The 19,300-nt window shown below is 39.1% G+C and overlaps 1 protein-coding gene across 4 annotated transcripts; it reads left to right on the top strand.

Moving 5' to 3' along the window:
• Positions 1-646: 646 nt before the first annotated feature.
• On the top strand, positions 647-18,426 carry LOC144683921 (serpin H1-like). Of its 4 annotated transcripts, none has more exons than XM_078547498.1 (7): positions 647-785; positions 5,304-5,371; positions 7,055-7,176; positions 12,112-12,725; positions 12,836-12,934; positions 13,562-13,794; positions 17,632-18,426. In XM_078547498.1, exons 3-7 carry the CDS (start codon positions 7,160-7,162, stop codon positions 17,929-17,931), a joined length of 1,263 nt encoding a protein of 420 aa, XP_078403624.1. In that variant the 5' UTR covers positions 647-785; positions 5,304-5,371; positions 7,055-7,159; the 3' UTR covers positions 17,932-18,426. The 4 variants fall into 4 exon arrangements, with proteins under 4 accessions (XP_078403624.1, XP_078403622.1, XP_078403625.1 ...); XM_078547496.1 differs by having other exon boundaries at positions 7,021-7,176; XM_078547499.1 differs by lacking the exon at positions 7,055-7,176.
• Positions 18,427-19,300: the final 874 nt, after the last annotated feature.

Genomic DNA, 19,300 nt, shown 5'->3' with positions numbered 1-19,300 from the left:
ATATTGTTCCAAATGTTGATTTGCTTAAAGCGATGCTGAAGAGTAATAGATTTCAAAGGAAAAATAACACATAAATGTCGCTAACCTTGACTTGAAACACCATTCCGACTAGTGTAATAAATCGATTCATCTCTGCAGGAACTGATATGAATCACTCACTTTAAAAATAAAACCTTGCATTTAAACATACTTGTTAAAACTGAAAATGTAGCGTTGGTAATGCTATAAAAACAAAAAACTACTGCGGATGCTGGAAATCCAAAACAATAATGCTATAATGCTATTGTTTTCAGTGCTAGAATAAAACGAAAACAGATATTGAATTACTTCTTATTGCAGTGATTCCGCCTCTTCACACTTTAGTTATTGCTTTAGATTTCATGTAGATTTTCAGAAAGTTTTCAGTTTTTTCACACCTTTTATCTAAGTAAATGCTAAAACTTGAAGCTAGAATTGAAAATACAAAACCTTCTATTCAAGTGAATAGAAGTTGAATGTAATTTATTTAGTTCCTCAATTAAGACGATATTTTTGAAATCTCTTTTAAGCGACATCATGAGGAATATATACTGTACTGCTTTCTATGTAGGCGGTGCTGTCGTCTCGGGTTTCACAGACGTTGAGCGAATTCGTTCTGGAACTTTCCTCGGCTTGGTTATAAAAAGGGAGAGTGGTCTTTTGTCTGCTTGCACTGATTTGAGTGGAGAGATAGAAGTGGAGCTGCGGCGTGCGGTGTGGGTGAGCCCTGATCCGGAGTCTGACCTGAGCCAAGCTGGGAAGCAAAGGTAAGAATTCCTCACTCACTTTGGCTTCAACTTTTAGAGAACCTTACTAACCGTGGATGCTAATGAGGGTTCTCTAAATGCAGCTCCATTGTAAATTCAACTATTAGATGGGAGGCAATTTTTCGAAAAGACGTCACTAGAGAATCGCTGGCCCTGGAGACAAAAGAAAATCGGTTCCAGAGTTCTAATGTCTCATCCACTTGAAATACATTGCACTAATGTATTCGACACATTAAACATGGGAATATTTGAAACATTGCTTAATATATGGGAATGAGAGAGAGAGAGCCGTTAAGGACAGCGAGAGGCATCAGATAATGTGGCAACTCCAAAGTAGAGCCATTGAAAAGTACAGACATGCATTGAACAAAAAAGACGAGGAGAAACTGCCAGGCAGGCAGTCTAACTGCGAGAAAGGAAGTTTTACCCACGAGAAGCAGAGAAAACTGGGGTGTGACTGGATTGTCATATACTGTGCTTGAATTCAGGGAGAGGTGCTCATACTGCCAGCGTAGACAGATTGCGTGGTTGATGGGCATGACGCCAAGAAAAAGTAAAAATCAAGATTTCCTTTGTTTCCCATTTGTAGTGAAATCATAAGCGGTTTATAAAACGAATGCATGTAAAATGTGGCTTGATTGTTGAAGAAGACAGCCAAAATATCTCATTGTTTGCAGCCAGTTTTTAGATTATTGTTTAGGTAATTTTTGCCCGGGTGTGCACAGTGTATCCTCGATATATGGGATTGATTTTAAAGATTTTCTCAGCTGGAGTTTACTTTAAGCATCGGCAATTTGAGAGGGCTCGTGATAGGAGGCATTTGAATGGAGGGATTTTGCCATGTTTTCTTAGCATAGAAGGAGGCCATTCGGCCCATCGTGTCTGTTTCAGGCAAATAAGATCTATCCAGTCAAAACAAAAACAGAATTACCTGGAAAAACTCAGTAGATCTGGCAGCATCCGCAGTAGTTTTTTTGTTTTTATCTCTATCCAGTCAAATCCCACTTTCCAGCTCTTCATCCATAGCCTTGTTGGTCACAGCACTTCAAGTGCAAATCCATATACTTTCTACATGCGATGAGGGTTTCTGCCTGGTTTCTGCCTCTACCACTCTACCACTGAACTCCAGACCTTTCCTTCAGGTAAAAAGAAACTTTTCCCCAACACTTTCCAAATTCTTTTACTAATTAAATCTATGGGCCCTGGTTATTAACCTTCTGTGAAGAGTAATAGGCCCTTACCACTCACTCTATCTAAGTATTAAGAATGGATTTTGTTTTATATTTTAGGGGAATATTGTGTTATTCTGTGAAGCAAACGGTGTGTGTGTATAAATGATTTAATTATGTTAGGGGAAGGTTACTAGAAGGCAGGTTGTCTGGGGGTTTAAAACGTGAATGGATAGAGGCATTAGGTTTGAGGTACAAGTGAATAGGTTGGATCTAATATTTGCATTTTCAGATAAGTTGAGAGTTTGTTTGAATATCAAAGGGAAGTCAGAGGTCACAAGAAACATGTTTGCATCTTGCAAGAGTTCCATAAGTAAATGGAAAAGGGTATATTACATTTTATTGACCCAAAAGCAGAGACAAAATAGAAACATGAAAGGTTTTGTAGTTGGAAGGCTTTGAGTTTCAAAGAAGTTTGAGAACAATGGAACCTGAGATGAAAGGGGGGAAAAGGTATTATTGAGTTACTGTGGAAAGCTTAGGGAAGCTTGTAGCGGTTGTCTGCTGGCTGTGTGAGGAAAATCTTCTGGAAACAGCTGTAAGCTGAGAGAAGATGCAGTTTGAATCAGCCATCCAATCAAGCCAGAAAAGTCTTGAGCTGCAAAAAACAGTTTTGTTCTGAAGTTTTGGATTTCCACAGTAGAATGGAAGTGAGTTTAAGAGGTTATGTGGTATGCCTTCATTAAAGCAACAGCAGTTTGCCTTGGGTAATATTACTGGATTTTTATAGTTAAACATCTATATGGGAGTGTTGCCTGGAAGGTATTTACTTGTGGGTCTGAGCAACTAGAGAGCCTTTTGGGGGAATGTTTTGTAAGACTAATTTTTAACTGTGCAATTGTAATCTTGTGTGCTTAAACTTTCTTTTATTCTTGTTAATAAAACTTTTACTTTTAATTTGTAAAATCCCAAAAGTGTTACAGGACTTCTTACTACTGAGCTCAGTGCATTTTCTTCTCGTTTTCAGAATACGAAAAAAGATATGGTCCATAAGTCAAGTTTCCCTCTGGGATTTGGTCTGTGCAGTAATTAACATTGGCCGTGGTCATAACACTAAGCCCTTCCTAATGCACTTCAATTAAATCATTCTCCAGCTTCCTCTGTTTCAAGGAAAACAATCTGACCTAGCCAACCTTTCCCATAGCTAAGATTTTCCACTCCTGGAAACAACCTCGTAAATCTCCTTTGTATTTTCTCTAGTGAAATTACATCCTTTCTAATATGGTGACCAGAATGGTACACAGCACTTTCAGTACTCACTGTAACCTAACTGGTGTTTCATATATTTCTAGCATAACCTCCTTCCTCTCATTAAAATAAAAGTAAAATACTGAAGATGTTGGAAACCTGAAATAAAAACAAAGTGCTGAAAAAACTCAGCAGGTCTGGCAGCATCTGTGGACAGAAACAGAATTAAATGTTAACTCTGTTACTCTGTCTGCAGATGCTGCCAGACCTGACAAGTTTTTACAGCACTTTCTGTTTTTACTCCTTGCGCTCATGTTCTGTGCCTTGGCTAATAAAATGAAGTATTTCCTATGCTATCTTGACCACCTTACCCTACCTGTCTCACCAGCTTCAAGGATCTGTGGACATGCACTCCATGTCCCTCTGCTTCTCTACATTTCTCAGTATTTTACCATTTATTGTGTAATTTCTGCCTTGTTTACCTTCTCCAAATGCATTACCTCACAATTCTCTAAATTTAATTCCATTTGCCACTTTTCTATCTGACCAGTTTATTGGTACCTTCCTGCAGTCTGTAGCTATTTTCCTCACTCTTAATCACAGAGCCATTTTAAATATCATCAGAAAACTTTTTCATTATATCCCCTACATATAAGTCTAAATCACTGAGATGATACTACGAAAATAGGAACATAGGAGCAGGAGATTCATTCATCAGATGTTTGCACCACAGGACTTGATCAGCATAGCCAAGCTTTCATGTCAGCATTTTTAAGATCTTCCTTGTCAGAGGTCTTGCCTTACCATCTGATCTTCATTATGCATCCCAAGCAGCCTTGTTTCTTAATGTGACATAAATATGTTGTCCAAGTTTCTCGAGCATAATGCTGGATTGTCAGAACACCGGCTCTGTATACTTTGAGCTTGCTTAGTAAGCTGGTGCCTCTCTTTGTGTGAGAGACATGAATGGAGTTTGCCAAAACCAAGCCATTTCTGGTAATTCTGCAAGATGCTTGATGTATATTGTTAGATACATTGCCACTGGCCATATGTGGTAAAACAGGAATCCAGATGTAGCTAATTGCATTTCTGATTAGTACATTGTCACTGTCATTGGGGGTGTGATCTCAATACTTATATTCACTTGGCATTTGCATGTGCACTTTAACATTTTGTATATTGTTGCTACAATGGTAAGACGAAAAGCAAAGTGTTTGAATTGTTCTATGATTGTTGAGTACTTTGCTTCCTTTAACCTTGTTGATGTGATGGTAGGCATTTGTTATAGTAATGTGAAGTATGTATGATCTTATTGAATGGTGGAGCATTATTGAATGGTGGAACCTGTACATAAGGTGCTTTCACTAAAAACAGTGCATGTGGCTAAGGTCGTTAGCAATTTATGTTGGACAATCCTGATGTAGAACTATTTTAGTTAAGGCCCCTAAAAATATTTTGTAAGTGATTTGGATGAGCAATTGTTTGAATCTTAGGAACATAGGAGCAGGAGTAGGCCATTTGGCCCTTCGGGCCTGCTCCACCATTCAATAAGATCATAATTGAACTGGTTGTGGTATCAGCTCCAAATTCCTGTCTGCCACCCCATAACCCTTGACTCCCTTGCCTAACAAAAATCTGTCTAACTCTGCTTTGAATAAATCCAAAGACCCAGCCTCTGCTACTTTCTGAGGAAGAGCATTTCACACACCAATGACCCTTTGGGAGAAATATTTTCTCTTCATCTCTGTCTTAAAAGGGAGGTCTCTTATTTTTAAACCTTGGCAGATCTTGTATTTAGTAAGGCATGCATCTATTTTAATTATGAATTAGCAATGTTACCATGTTTCTAATAATATAGCCTTATAAATTGTCTGATTAGCTTTGCCAATAATTAGTGCATTCAGCACAACATCAGACAATTATGTGATGATTGCAATCTAATTTAACTGGAATCCAAATTGCTTAAAATGCAATTGCAGAAAATTAAAATTAGGAGTTTGAGTCCGTACTTCTCCCCCTCCATGCAGTATAATGCATTGTTATGATAGAGAATAACTGAATGAACTGTATAGCCTTCATTTGTATTTGTTATATCTTTCAGAATGAACTTGGCAAAGATGTACATCCCTTTGAAAAGATTTCGAGGCTGCAAACTTTCGGTTACCCTATGTACGGGTTTGATTGTTAACATTTTAAGCAGTGCCAGTGTCATAAATGTCAACCATCAGTTTTTTTAACTTGATGGTGTTATAATCCGTGTGTCACTTTACTAGTTTTACAAAAAGGGCATCTGTTTCACTAGCCTGGAGCTTGTCAACAACAACCAGGTGGATCAGCTGTAAGCAGGCTGTTAATCCCAATCTATCGTACTTTAATTGCTTCCATTGTTCAGTGAACATGAACTGGAAGCATAAAAGCTTTTGTGGGTTAGCTGTGCTTCAAGACTAGCACTCACTGAGAAGGCTGTGGGTTAAAGTTCCACTTGAGTACAAATACCCTAGCACAGTTCTGAGGGAATGTTGTGTTTCAGATAGATGTTAAACTGAGGCCCCATCTTCCTTTTCAGATAGATGTAAAAGGTCTTGTGATACTGTTTCGATAAAGCACCTAAAAATAGATTATCTGGTCATTGTCGCTTTGCTGTTTGAAGGAGCTTGATGTGTGCACATTTTTTTTTGCATTTTGTATACTAAAACTACAACTCAAAAGTACTTTATTGGTGATAAGGTGTTTGGAACATCCTGAGGTTGAGAAGAGCACAATATTAATATCAGCTTTTTTCTTTTCCAAAGAGCTGTTGCTTTCTGAAAGTTATAGTTACAGCTGTGATGTTAGTTTGTTGTTGTCTTCTATAAAGGTCTGTTTTCTTCAAGATTATACAGACATATTTGGGTGTGAAAACATTTTTTGAACAATTCTGTCATTACATTTGGGGAATTTGAAAATTTGAATAGATAAATTTTGAATTTTATTCCAGCACACTATTGTGATCTGCACTGGCCAGTTTGTGGAGGAGATATGGGCTAGAATCTTCTGTTTGGCATGCGGGGGCAGGCCCTGCACACCGACGCGTAACATGACATGTGGTGACTTTGGGCGTGCGTCCCGACTTCACTGCCCGTCATTCCAATCTTCAGTTTGGCGGGCGCACACCAGAATCGGCTGTGCGTCTGCTGAACTGTTAAAAGCCTGTTAAGGCCGTTAGTAATCTAATTGAACTAATTGTCAGGGCTGCCCATCCAATCTTAAGGTTGGCGGGCAGGCGAAGAGCCCATGCGGCCTTTGCATTTTTCATGGAACCTCATCCATGGGCGGGATGAGGTTTCATGAAGGATTTATAACTTCAATAAAATGTTTCAACAAAATTCGTAAACATGTCCCAGCTCATGTGACAATGTCACATGAAGGGACATGTCTGAATAATTTTATTTATCCTTTCTTTCAATTTTTGAGAATGAAATTAATCTCCCTGAGGCAGCTCTGTGCCTCAGGGAGATTTCCGTGCACGTGAAAGAGCGCAGGCCCCGAATCTCCCTCCTTCCCCCGCCCGCACAGGTAGTGCTGAGAGCTTCCAAATGTGCGTCACGCTGGGCGGGCCTTAATTGGCCCACCCACGTAAAATAGTGGCGCGCAGCCGATCGCAGGCGGTGATCAGCTGCACGCCCGACTGCGCCCACTTCCACCCAGCCCACCCAACAAGGAGAAAATTCTCCCCCAAGTGTTTGTGGAGGAGATATAGTTTTCAGTTATCTTTAACTACAAAAGCTATTTTCAATTTATTTGCATGCTCATGGAGATTTATTTTGTCAACTGTGCAGTAATCTGGAAAACAATGTGCACTGCTCTTACTAGAGCTGACAACATCGAGATAAAATGCAGGGACTAAATAATGATGATCAGCAAGCATAGAATGAATTGCAAACCCCAAAATGGAAGGAAACAGGCAGTCAGATCCACATGAGCAGAAAATTAAGGTGACTTCTGCATGGACCTATAAACCATATTTTTCTGTACTTTATATTTTTTATTGCTAATGTAATGGTTTTTATTTCCTTTATTAAAAAACAAACTTGACTGGTAAGAGCAATAAAAGCTAAAAATTACTGTTGACAATAATAATGCATGCTTGATGCATCCCTCTGCTCTTTTAGTGGAGGTGTGCACATACTGTTATGACCTCGGTAACTGTTTTTTAAATAGAAGAAATCTGAAATCCCAGTTATTAACTAAAAGACTGAAGTCATAAGATTCCACAGTTTTAAACAGAAGATTTTTTACTAGACAAGAGTCAAACAAAGCAAACACTGAATACTATCTTAGATAACCTCCAATACTTTAACATCCAGAATGGACATAAATTAACTTATTAACAAGCAAATTTTGGTTGATAATAAGCTATAACTTACACATTAAATGGCAGATACAACTAAGTCAGATCTTATGAATTGGCTCAGCAGTCCACACAGTATATAGGTCATCAGACACAGTACAAGATCCTTCAAAACTCTCCGTTCATGGAGAATTTCAGCTCCTCTCCTTCTGGGATTTAGCCTGATCCAGAGCCGACCACAGTGCACAACCGACCCAAAGGCACAGTCTTCACCACAAATGGCCAATGTTTGAAGAGCCTCCTCAATTTGGTCTGGATGGCATAGATCCACGAATGTTATTTTCAAGTAACAAAAATAGCTGCAGCAACTTAGCTTCTGGATCTGGACTTTGTCTTCTTCAGTTTGCCTGTACTGCACCACTGGACTCTTCAACTGCTACTACCAAGCTTGGATCTGTATCTTTTTATATCTTTCAACCAGGTTCAGTCTTCCTCTAATTTTTGGTTTCAAATTGCAGTTTCAATTTTAGTTTCCTTAGAAACTGAAAGAGTCAGTTTCCTTTCTCTGTTTCCCTTTTCAGTTCGGGTCTGCCTGAAAATAATAAAACCTTGAAAGCATGGATTCCATCACAATACTAGCCCGGATTTTGCAATGGTACTGACTGTAATCATTCACTCTCTGAATACTCTGAATGCCCTTATTATGGTTGTCAATGTCCACATAAAATAAGGGGATTAAACCTTATACAATAGATGACAAACTTCAAAATGAAGGAGGCAGTCATTCACATCCACCGGAGAACACAAATTTCAGCTGACCTCTGCAACTGACAGCAAATTCTGGATTACACACGTGCACAATTAAGTGCAGAAATCCGGAATTTGCTGTCTGATTCTATGCATCTCCAGAAGGTATTGAGGTTCCCTTTGACTTAACTGACATGAATTTCTACTGTTATGTTGATGGTCTAGTTGTAATAACGTTTGAAAAAGTTGCACCTTGCTAAATTAGTTGTAACTGTTTTTAACAATATACTTAATTCATAAATACTACTAAACAGCCTCACTGCCCTTTAAATAGAGTATTTTTATATTGGTCTAATATCAGATTTTTCCATTATGAAAAATAAATTCCATAGTTCAACAAAAGTTTATGATATTTTAGCTTCTACATTTATTCCATGCATATGTTCCAGTCATTTATTTCACTACCTGTAAAGCTTAAAAATTATAAGTGAAGGGTTTCAATGGTTTTTACTTCCTGGTTTTCCGTCTGTGAGAATACTTCATTGTGATTGGCTGCTTACCCTGCTGATGCCCTCATAGTTGCTGGATGCCTGGAGATCACTAAACTTGGCACCAGGTTCAAACGGATGTCAGGAAAGGGGAAATCTGTGGCTCATGGTTTGCTTAATCTTAGTGGGCAGCTTTCTGTTGTTAGTGGTGAGCACCATTCACTAAAAAAGTCCAGCGCATTCATTAATGTGAGCATGTGAAGTACCCGCTCAGTATTGTCATTAACAGTGTACACGCTTTAAAGTTTTAAAGTCAGAAGCCATTTGAAATGCACAGCAGTTTGATCGGCATCTGAAAGAGAAAGAGACAGATTAATTATTGCAATTACAATAGAGAAGAAGGCCAGTTCACAGTTCATACCAGTGCAAATGTTAGATCTTCAACTGGAACTACCTGTTGGAATGCTGTTTCTTTGATTTTTCCATAATCATTTATGTTTTTCCATTTCATACATTTATCTAATTCCTTTTTAATAATATTTTAGTATCCTGTCACAACAACCATTGTCCTAATGTCCCTCTTGAGTGAAAAATCTTCTAATGCTCTATTTCATTATTCTAATAGTTTATGCTCCCTTGTTTCTGAGTTGCCAGCCAGTGGAAACATCTTTCACAGTTTATCCTTGTCATGAAAATATAATAATTCTCATAATATTATTGCGATTGATTGTAAAGGTAGGTTAATAGTGGGGTTTGGATAGTTTGTGTGTGTGTGTGTATGTGTGTGATTTAATTGATTGGAGACAGCTGGTCTGGAGGTTTTCAGTCATCAACAAGATGCTAGGTTTGAAATGCTAAATATGTAAACATAGCTAAAGTTTTAGGATGTGAGGTGTAAGGAAAATTTGCATTTATAGATAAATTAGGTTAGTTTGAATTTCAAAGAGATGGTAGGATGTTACATCTAGCCAGAAGAAGCCAAGCCAAACAGTGTGTTTATTTTCCCCAACGGTTACTGATAATATTGGTACTATGAGAGATTTATGTTGTGAGAAAAGTAAAGTTGCAAAGACATGTCAGAACAATGGAATTTGTATTAAAAAGGGAGAAACATGTATAAAGGAGATGAGGCTATGTGTAAGAGGAGAAGGCATTCTAAGATCTAACACAAGTGTGAAAAGCCTCCAGCCTCTGTGCATCAAGTTGCTGTCTACAGGAACTGAAGCTGAGAAAACTCACTTTGAATTCAACTGACCAGGGTACTCTGTGGCTTTGCCTGGATCTGTTTAAATCTATTTGTTTTTTACTATTGCCTTAACGGAGGTGTAACTGGAAGTCAGATTAATTAGGGGTTTTAGGTGTTATTATAATAGTAATTTGTAGAACTATGCATGCACTTGAAATCTTTTCTTTTGTTAATAAATGTTTAATTTAGTTTTCTAAAAACCTCTGAAATCGTGGTAGTCTTATTATTTCTGAGTTCAGGGCATGCATCTCAAAATAAAATACAAATTGTAAACCAGTTGTGACCACATGATCAAGTTTCCCTCGTGGATTTGATCCACCTGACACACATCATCTGCCATGTTATAACAATCCTCCTTAAAATCTCTCATAACTTTGAGAAGCTCCATATGTTAATGTTTTGCTGTGATCCTTCATTAAGTTAATTTCAACTCTTTTTTGCAATTACTTAACAATAAGGTTATTTATTTGAGGTAGGTAAATTAGCAAATTCTGAATAATCGTCCACGTCCTCTATGGTGTCCAGTACAGAGACAGTTGTGATAGTGAGGCATTTTCCTGGTGAATGTAACATATGCTGCTGTCCAGGATTATTGTAGGTTTCAACTCACACATGAACATGGGTATATCAGATTCCTATTAATTGGAAGTGATTCCTATTAAGTTGCATTGCATTCTGTATAAATATAAATACTTCATTTTTGTATTTAAAATATTTATTACTTTTAGGAATAAATGTATTTTTGGCCTGAAAGGCAAAATTATTGTTCACTCACAATTGCTAGATATTGTACTAAATAAAGTGTAAAAAAAAGCCAAAACTTCATGAAGGAATCGTGACAACAACCTCCCCACCCAAAAATATCTCATACTATTTTAACTTAACCACTGTACTTTAGTGTTTATTAGTTCCTTTCCCCCCGTAATAGGTGAGTAAATGTTGAGTGCACCAGTAGATCTAGTTATAACAGGTAACAGTTTAACTGAGTTCTGCCAAAGGGTCATGAGGACTCGAAACGTCAACTGTTTTCTTCTCCACCGATGCTGCCAGACCTGCTGAGTTTTTCCAGGTAATTCTGTTTTTGTTTTGGATTTCCAGCATCCGCAGTAGCTTTTAGCTTTTTGTTTTTATTTCTTCCCTAAAGGACATTGGATGAGCAATTAAAATTGCTTTCATGGGATGTGGATGGCAGATTTCCTTCCCTAAAGGACATTAGTGAACCAGATGGGTTTTTACAACAATTAATGGTGGTTCTCATGGTCATCATTACTAAAACTAGCTTTCAATTCCAGATTTTATTAGTTGAATTTAAATTCTACCATGTTGGGATTTGAACCCATGTCCCCTTGGCATTAGCCTGGGCCTTTGGATTACTAGTTCAATGACATTACACTACACCATCTCCCCTTTCTTACATGCTCTAAAGCTGCTGAGAATTGATGAATCACGATTTTAATCTACTTAATCAGTTTGTAGCTGACAAGAGTCTTTTCTCATACGTGTGTCAGGTGCCAAATGATGTGAGGTGCCAATGATGTCATGGGCCCCGACTACAACCTTTACTAGGCAGCCTGAGCAGGAAACGACAAGTGATTTTTTATCAGGCCAACCCAGCAAAGAAGCATATTAATGCGAGAAGAAATCCAAAAAGGCAACATTTAATTATTTTTAACTTATTTTGTGGGGCCAGGCTCACAAAAAGTATAGGCCTCAGCTGCCACGGCCTCACTGCCCTTGTCCCCCACACCCGCCCCCAACATATGTCAGGATGCAACTCTTCCCGCAATGTAGCTGCTGTTTGAGGGCATCCTCCAGACTGCCATTTTCTGTCATGTCTTGTCCAGAGCAGGTGGGAAGTTGGTGGTGGGATGAGGTAAAGCCATAAAATTTGGCTAGATCTCATTCTGCCATGGGTGTTGTGAAATTAACCTTGATGGTGTGGTTTCCTGCTGGAAATCTACTGGCAGTTAAAATCTAGGCCTTTCTGAGAAAGCATTTCTTTTTCCAAATTGTAAATACTCTAATACTTTAAGATAGGCTGTATGGATCTCTAAATTGAGTTCTTCGAAATAATTGTATTCCATTCTTTGTCCAACAGTTCTCTTGGCTTGTATTTACTGGACAAATCCATGGAGATGAAATTAGTAGTCTTCAGCCTGCTACTTGCTGTGGTAACAGCAGATCCTATGATGTTGAAGCAACATGGCTCCATGCTAGCAGACAGCACAATAAACCTGGCCCTCAATCTCTACAAGACCATGGTCAAAGACCAGAAATTGTCATCTGAGAACCTCCTCTTCTCACCTGTGGTGGTGGCTTCCTCCTTGGGAGTGATGTCTCTGGGGGCCAAAGATAAAACAGCCAAACAGGTGAAGTCCCTCCTCAACATCAACTTGCATGATGATGTTTTTCATCCTACTTTCTCAGAATTGTTTAATGAGGTCAGCAATGAAACAACCCGCAACACCACTTGGAAGATTGGCAGCCGCCTGTATGGACCAAGTTCAGTCAAATTCAAGGATGACTTTGTTCAGAAAAGCAAAACGCACTACAAGCATGATCATTCCAAGATTAACTTCAGGGACAAGAGGAGTACAATCCAATCCATCAATGAATGGGCCTCTCAGACAACAGATGGAAAACTGGGAGAAATCACAAAAGATGTGTCTAGTGTTGATGGTGCCTTTTTTGTTAATGCCATGTATTTCAAACGTGAGTATCAGTGATAAAGGGTTTGATATTAAATGGTCACAGTTTTCATACGCAAATATTCGGTGAGCATGCATTTGACCACAAACTTAATTCTTAATTTGCTTTCACAGCACACTGGGAAGAAAAATTCCATGATACCCTGGTTGATAAAAGAGGTTTTATGGTGACTAGAACCCATTCTGTTTCTGTACCTATGATGCACCGTACAGGCAAGTATTAGAAATTTGTAGCATGTTTTTAAGTCATGCAGACAAGGAAAGTCCTAGGTTTGATCCTTGATGAATTAATAGCCTGAGTAACTTGAGGGGTGCTATGTTTGGCTTCAGTGCTCTGCGTTATGGGGACATTTTCAAAGGTCATGCCACAGATTGCTGTAGAGTGACTTCAACTGGAAGTGTGGATGGACAACAAATGAGGGAAGGGTTAGGCTTGACAGTGATGCTCTTCATAGTTAGTCTTGGTACAGTGATGGTCAGTGCTCACATCTGATGATGGCTACTTGAGCAAAGGACACTAGACAACCTTAAAACCAGACGCCAGTGATGAAGTTACTGCTTTCAGTAGGGGAGGGAAGAAGACTTTCAAAAATAGAGAAATATATGTTTTTGGAGAAAAGAATTGTATTTTCCATTAAATTTTCTCCACTAAGATTCTCTAAAGTGCAATGAAAATAAAGTATTAATACAAAATGTTTTATCTAATTATCATTAAAACTTTATTGGATTTGTAGATCTTATAATAGTCATCTACTGGGGTCTTTAATCACAATGAGAATTCAGAAACCTGCATTGAAGTGCTTGTCATTTCTGATATGTGACTACAAATTACTTTTTCAGGACTGTATAATTACTATGAAGATGAGGTTAATAAGGTTCAAATTGTTGAGATGCCCCTGGCACACAAATATTCCAGTATGATTTTCATAATGTCACGTCATGTAGAACCTCTGGAGAGGGTAGAGAAGTTATTAACAAAGGAACAACTCAACACTTGGTTTAGCAAGCTGAAGAAACGTGCTATTGGTATCTCTCTTCCAAAAGTCAACATTGTGGTCAGCCATGAGCTACAGGTAAGAACTGTAACTTATCAGCTTTTGAATAACTGAGGAGCTAAATTATAGAAAAATGCTTTTAATGAGTATTTGAATTCATAGATAACTTGCGATAAATGTATCTTCTGTTACCTTTACTAAGGAACATACTTGACTGAGGAAGGATTTTTGTTTCTTTTTTTTATTGGGATATGGGCTTCGCTGGCTGGGTCAGCATTTATTGCCCATCCCTAGTTGCCCTTGAGAAGGTGGTGGTGAGCTGCCTTCTTGAACTGCAGCAGTCCATGTGGTGTAGGTGCACCCACAGTGCTATTAGGAAGGGAGTTCCAGGGTTTTGACCCAGCAACAGTGAAGGAACGGCGATATATTTCCAAGTCAGGATGGTGAGTGACTTGGACAGGAACTTCCAGGTGGTGGAGTTCCCATCTATCTGTTGCCCTTGTCCTTCTAGATGGTAATGGCTGTGGGTTTGGAAGGTGCTGTCGAAGGAGCCTTCTCTGCAAAATTGCTCACTACTCAAGGATCATCCTGGAGAGCAAGGTTCTTTTCTCCGCTACCAACCCTTTTTATAAACTCCTTTCCTCTGCTCACTCCACCCTCACCCCATGGTGAGTCTGTCACTAAGATTGAAACTAACTGTTCAGCTACCTTTTCCACATCCCTCCTTTCCCTTGACAAGGCCCAACCTCCCCCAAGGTTCACCCTTGTGAATCCACATCTTTCTCTAAATTTTCTCCTATCTCCCCTCATACCAAGCTCATAATTGTTCATGAAATTCTTCCTTAACCCCTTTCCCACCAAACTGTTGACCACCAAATGTCTCTTCCTGGACCACAGGCTAGCTGAAAATGTGTTTTCCTCTCCAAGAGTACTGTCTCCTTCTTTCTCAAAACCACCATCATCATTTCCCACCTCAAAAATAACCTTCAACCCCTCTGACTTGGAAACTACTAAACCTTCCATCATTAAAGTTTTTGGACTTGTCAAATCCCTAAAATCCTTTCCACAAACCCACGTTTAAATCTCCCAATCAGATTTGTCACCCTGCTACAGCATTGAAATGACCATCATAAAAATCAATCGCTAATTGCATCCTCTCTAAGTGTGCCAATGGTGTATTTTCTTTCCTTGTCTTTCTTGACTTGTCTGCAGCCTTTGACACGGCCAATTACACCATGTTCCACCAATACCTCCCTTCAATTGTTGAGCTCAATGGGACTACCTTTGCACAGTTCCACTCTTGCCTGTTCAGTCATTGCCTGAGCATCTCCATTTCCTATCACCTCCAGTCTGTTCCCACTGAAATCCCATAAGGATCTACCTTTGGCTTCCTCAGCCTCCATATATATGCTCCAGATGTACATTGACCTTTCTCAATTTGTCTGTTAATTCTGTGTTTTCAGACTGCTTGTACAATATCCAGTGCTGAATGAGTTCAATTTCTTGTAGTCCAAAGCCATTGGCTCTGGCCCTTGTCACAAACCTCATACCATCACCATACCATCACCAAAATTCCAACCCTTCCCCCACTCCCCCATCTCGCCACTTCCCTCTCCTTTTTTAATACCCTCCTTAAATCCACCTCTTTGATCAAGTTTTTAATTGCTTGATCAACATGTTGTGTTTTAAGAAGGGTCTTAAAGGAAAAGGGGAGAAAGATTTGGGGAAGGAAATATAGAGAGTAGGGCCTAGATAGCTGAAAGCTTGGCTGTCAGAGCAGAGGGATATTTATATCCAACTGCGTGAAACCCAAAAGTCATCTGATTATCACACACTTACACACACTAAGATCATCTGCTTGTACGTACATACGAGTTAGGAGAAGAAAAGGTAAAAAGTATAGTGTTGGTCCTCTAGAGAATGACAGAATGGAGTTAATAGTAGATAATAAGGAAATGGTGGAAGAATTGAACAAATATTTTGCTTCTGTGTTCACTATAGAGGATACAAAAAACATTCCAGTAATGGCTGCAAATCAGGAGGTGAAAGGGAGAGAGGAACTTGGTGAAATTGAAATCACTAGGGAAATGGTACTGAGCAAAGTGATGGAGCTGCGGGCTGACAAGTCTGCGGGTCCTGATGGACTTCATCCTAGGGACTTAAAAGAGGTGGCTAATGAGGCAGTAGATGCGCTGGGGTTAATTTTCCATATTTCACTAGATTCTGGAAAGGTTCCATCATACTGGAAACTAGCATATATAACCCTTCTATTCAAGTAGGGAGGGAGGCAGAAAATAGGAAATTATAGGCCAGTTAGCTTGACATCTGTGGTGGGAAAGTTGTTAGAATTGATCATTAAGGAGGTTATAGCTGAGCAATTAGAAAAGCGCAAGGTAATCGGGAAGAGTCAGCATGGTTTTGTAAAAGGGAAATCATGTTTAACCAATTTATTTGAGTTTTTTGAAGGAGTAACATGTGCTGTGGATAAAGGGGAGTCTGTAGACATACTGTACTTAGATTTCCAGAAGACATTTGATAAGGTGCCACATCAAAAGTTATTGCGGAAAATAAAAGCTCATGGTGTAGGGGGTAATGTATTAGCATGGATAGAAGATTGGCTGGCTGGCAGAAAGCAGAGAGTGTGCATAAATGGGCCTTTTTCGGATTGGCAGGTTGTAACGAGTGGAGTCCTCCAGGGGTCTGTGCTGGGACCTCAACTTTTTACAATTTACATCAATGTCTTAAATGAGGAGAGCAATGGCATGGTAGCTAAATTTGCACATGACACAAAGATAGGTAGGAAAGTATGTTGTGAAGAGGACATGAGGAGGTTGCAGATGGATATAGATAGGTTGAGTGAGTGGGCAAAGATCTGGCAAATAGAGTTTCATGTGGGAAAATGTGAAGTTGTTCACTTTGGCAGGAAGAATAAAAAAGCAGCAGGCCCTGATTCAGCCTCCTCCCCCCACCCGCATAGGGAGCCTCAGGGAGTTTAATTTCATTGTGAAAAAGTCAATGAAAGATTTTTAAAAATTATTCGGACATGTCGCCTCATGTGACAGTGTCACAAGAGCTGGGACATGTCTATGAATTTTATGAAAAATTTTTATTAAAGTTTAAAAACCTTCATGAAACCTCATTCTTCCTGTGGATGAGGTTCCATGAAAAATGAAAAGGCCGCCTGGGCTCTTCGCCTGCCCACCAACCTTAAGGCCAGACGGGCAGCCATGTTAATTGTTTTAATGGCTATTTAAATGGCCTTAATAGGCCTTTGACAGTTATGTAGGCGCACAGCCGACTCTGGTGCGCGCCCGCCGAACTGAAGATCTGAATGACGCGCAGTGACGTTGGGACGCACATTTTAGATTGCAACTCAGTGCCATTTTACATATAACCCAGGTATTTACTAGATAGATACAATAGGAATCCTATCTTAGCTGAATTCAAACTCAAGTTGCTGAGGTGGAAGAAGAGTGTGCTGATCTTGCTGAGTTCCACATATTCACGTTTTTGTTCTCTAAGTCACTGCCATAAATAACTTTGTGTAGCTTTTAAGGTACTGAATTAGCAATCCAGCAGTGGTGAGTTCAAATCTTATCATGACAAATTGTGAAATTGAATTTGAAATCAGGTAATTTACCTCCTTCCTACCATGTGAAATAAAGATATTGGATTGTGAAAACCCAGCTGGTTCACTAATGCCTCCTGCACATAGTCTGGCTACAAGTGAGTCTAGCCCACCCTCCATGGGTGACTCTTAATGGAATAAAGTGAAGATCTAAAGAAAGTGGTGTTGAGAATAAGATACTGTTTAGTAAATGTTTTGACAGACTTTTGACATTTATTTAGAACATAGCTAGTTTTGCTTTGGTTATGATGGTTTTAATTTCTTGAAAATCTTCTATCATCTCTTAGAAACATCTGCAGGAGCTGGGTCTGACAGAAGCTGTAGATAAAAACAAAGCTGATTTCTCAGGTATCACAGGCAAGAAGGATCTACACTTGTCCAACATGCTCCATGCTACTGCTATTGAATGGAGCATTGAAGGAAACCCTTATGACACAGACTTGCACACTCGAGAGGAAATGAAATCACCCAAGCTCTTCTATGCAGATCACCCCTACATCTTCCTGGTCCGAGATAACAAGACCAACTCTATACTCCTTATTGGAAAGTTTGCCAAACCAAAAGGCAATAACCATGATGAGTTATAAACTTGAATTGTACAAAATGCATGAATGTTCTGTATGTATATTAATAACCTCACATTTAGATTACTTGTGACATGGGGGTGGTGTAAGAATTATTCCTGTTCTTGTGGTTTCACAATGTTGACCTTGTTGGGGGGAAAGAAGAGTGTTGCTTGTGTTGAATTCCAATCACTGTGATTAGGTGGATGGTTGACAAAATATCCTATCAAATGCATTTTGTTTCACTAAACTTAAGGATATTAAAGCCAAGATTACTAAATGGATCTCAGTGGCACCAGAGTTTAAAGAATTTAGAGACTTCTAACTACATACCATAAACCTCATATCATGGGATCAATCGTTGCACACACAATTCTGTTCTCTATTTCTGTCATCATTTTAATTTGAACACCTTTGTAGACCCCTAAATATTATATATTTTGTAAGATCAAGAATTTATAATCTGTATGATTCATGTCTTCACTTCATGTAAATTAAACAATGTTTTTTTAAAAATCATACTGATCTACAACAACAGATACTACCTACTTGTGCATGAGTGTGTTTAGAAAGTGAGGTTGTTAATGTCACCACAGGGAACAAATATCTTCCTTCTGTGCAACATAGGCTGTTTGTAAGTGAGTACAATTTTTCAGCGGTATTACATCTATTTTTATATACTTTTTGGTGAGCTGGATCATCCTGAATAACCTGGTCTTATTTCTACAGTTCTTAATAAAAGGAACAAAAAAAATGCTAGTCTCCAGTTTCTTAAGTAATAGAAATCAAATGCATCCTCTAAATATCCAGGTGCTAGGTAATCTTATCTTAATTTTCTAAGCAACACCTTCAAAAGATGTAACACATATAAAATGTCCCACTAGCCACTGCACCTCCTAAGAGAGGTAAAGTTCAATGGACAAGGATGGAGTGGTAGTTCTATTTCAGGAACAGTGCATGACCTGGTTAAACTTCTGGGAATTTTAAGAAATATTGAACGGCTGCAGGGCATCCTGAAGGGGGACGGTGATAAGGGAGAGGTCATGGTACATGTACAGGTAGAAAGAGGGATGAGGTCTTGCATCAAGAATTCAGGGAGTTGGGCAATAGACTAAAAAGCAAGTCCTCTCGGGTTGTAATCACTGGATTACTCCCAGTGCCACATGCTAGCGAGCTCAGAAATAGGAGAATAGCGCAGATGAATACGTGGCTTAAGAGTTGGTGCAGGAGGGAGGGTTTTAGATTCCTGGATCACTGGGACTGTTTCTGGGGAAGGTGGGACCTGTACAAGCGGGACAGTCTACAGCTGAACCAGAATAGGACTAACACCCTTGCGGGCGGATTTGTTAGTGCTGTTGGGAGGAGTTTAAACTAATTCGGCAGGGGGAGGGGA

Source organism: Cetorhinus maximus, chromosome 8, assembly GCF_964194155.1.
Source record: "Cetorhinus maximus chromosome 8, sCetMax3.hap1.1, whole genome shotgun sequence".
Taxonomy (NCBI): domain Eukaryota; kingdom Metazoa; phylum Chordata; class Chondrichthyes; order Lamniformes; family Cetorhinidae; genus Cetorhinus; species Cetorhinus maximus.
The sequence above is the reverse complement of the archived record's forward strand: the minus strand, read 5'-3'. Positions and strand labels throughout refer to the sequence as shown.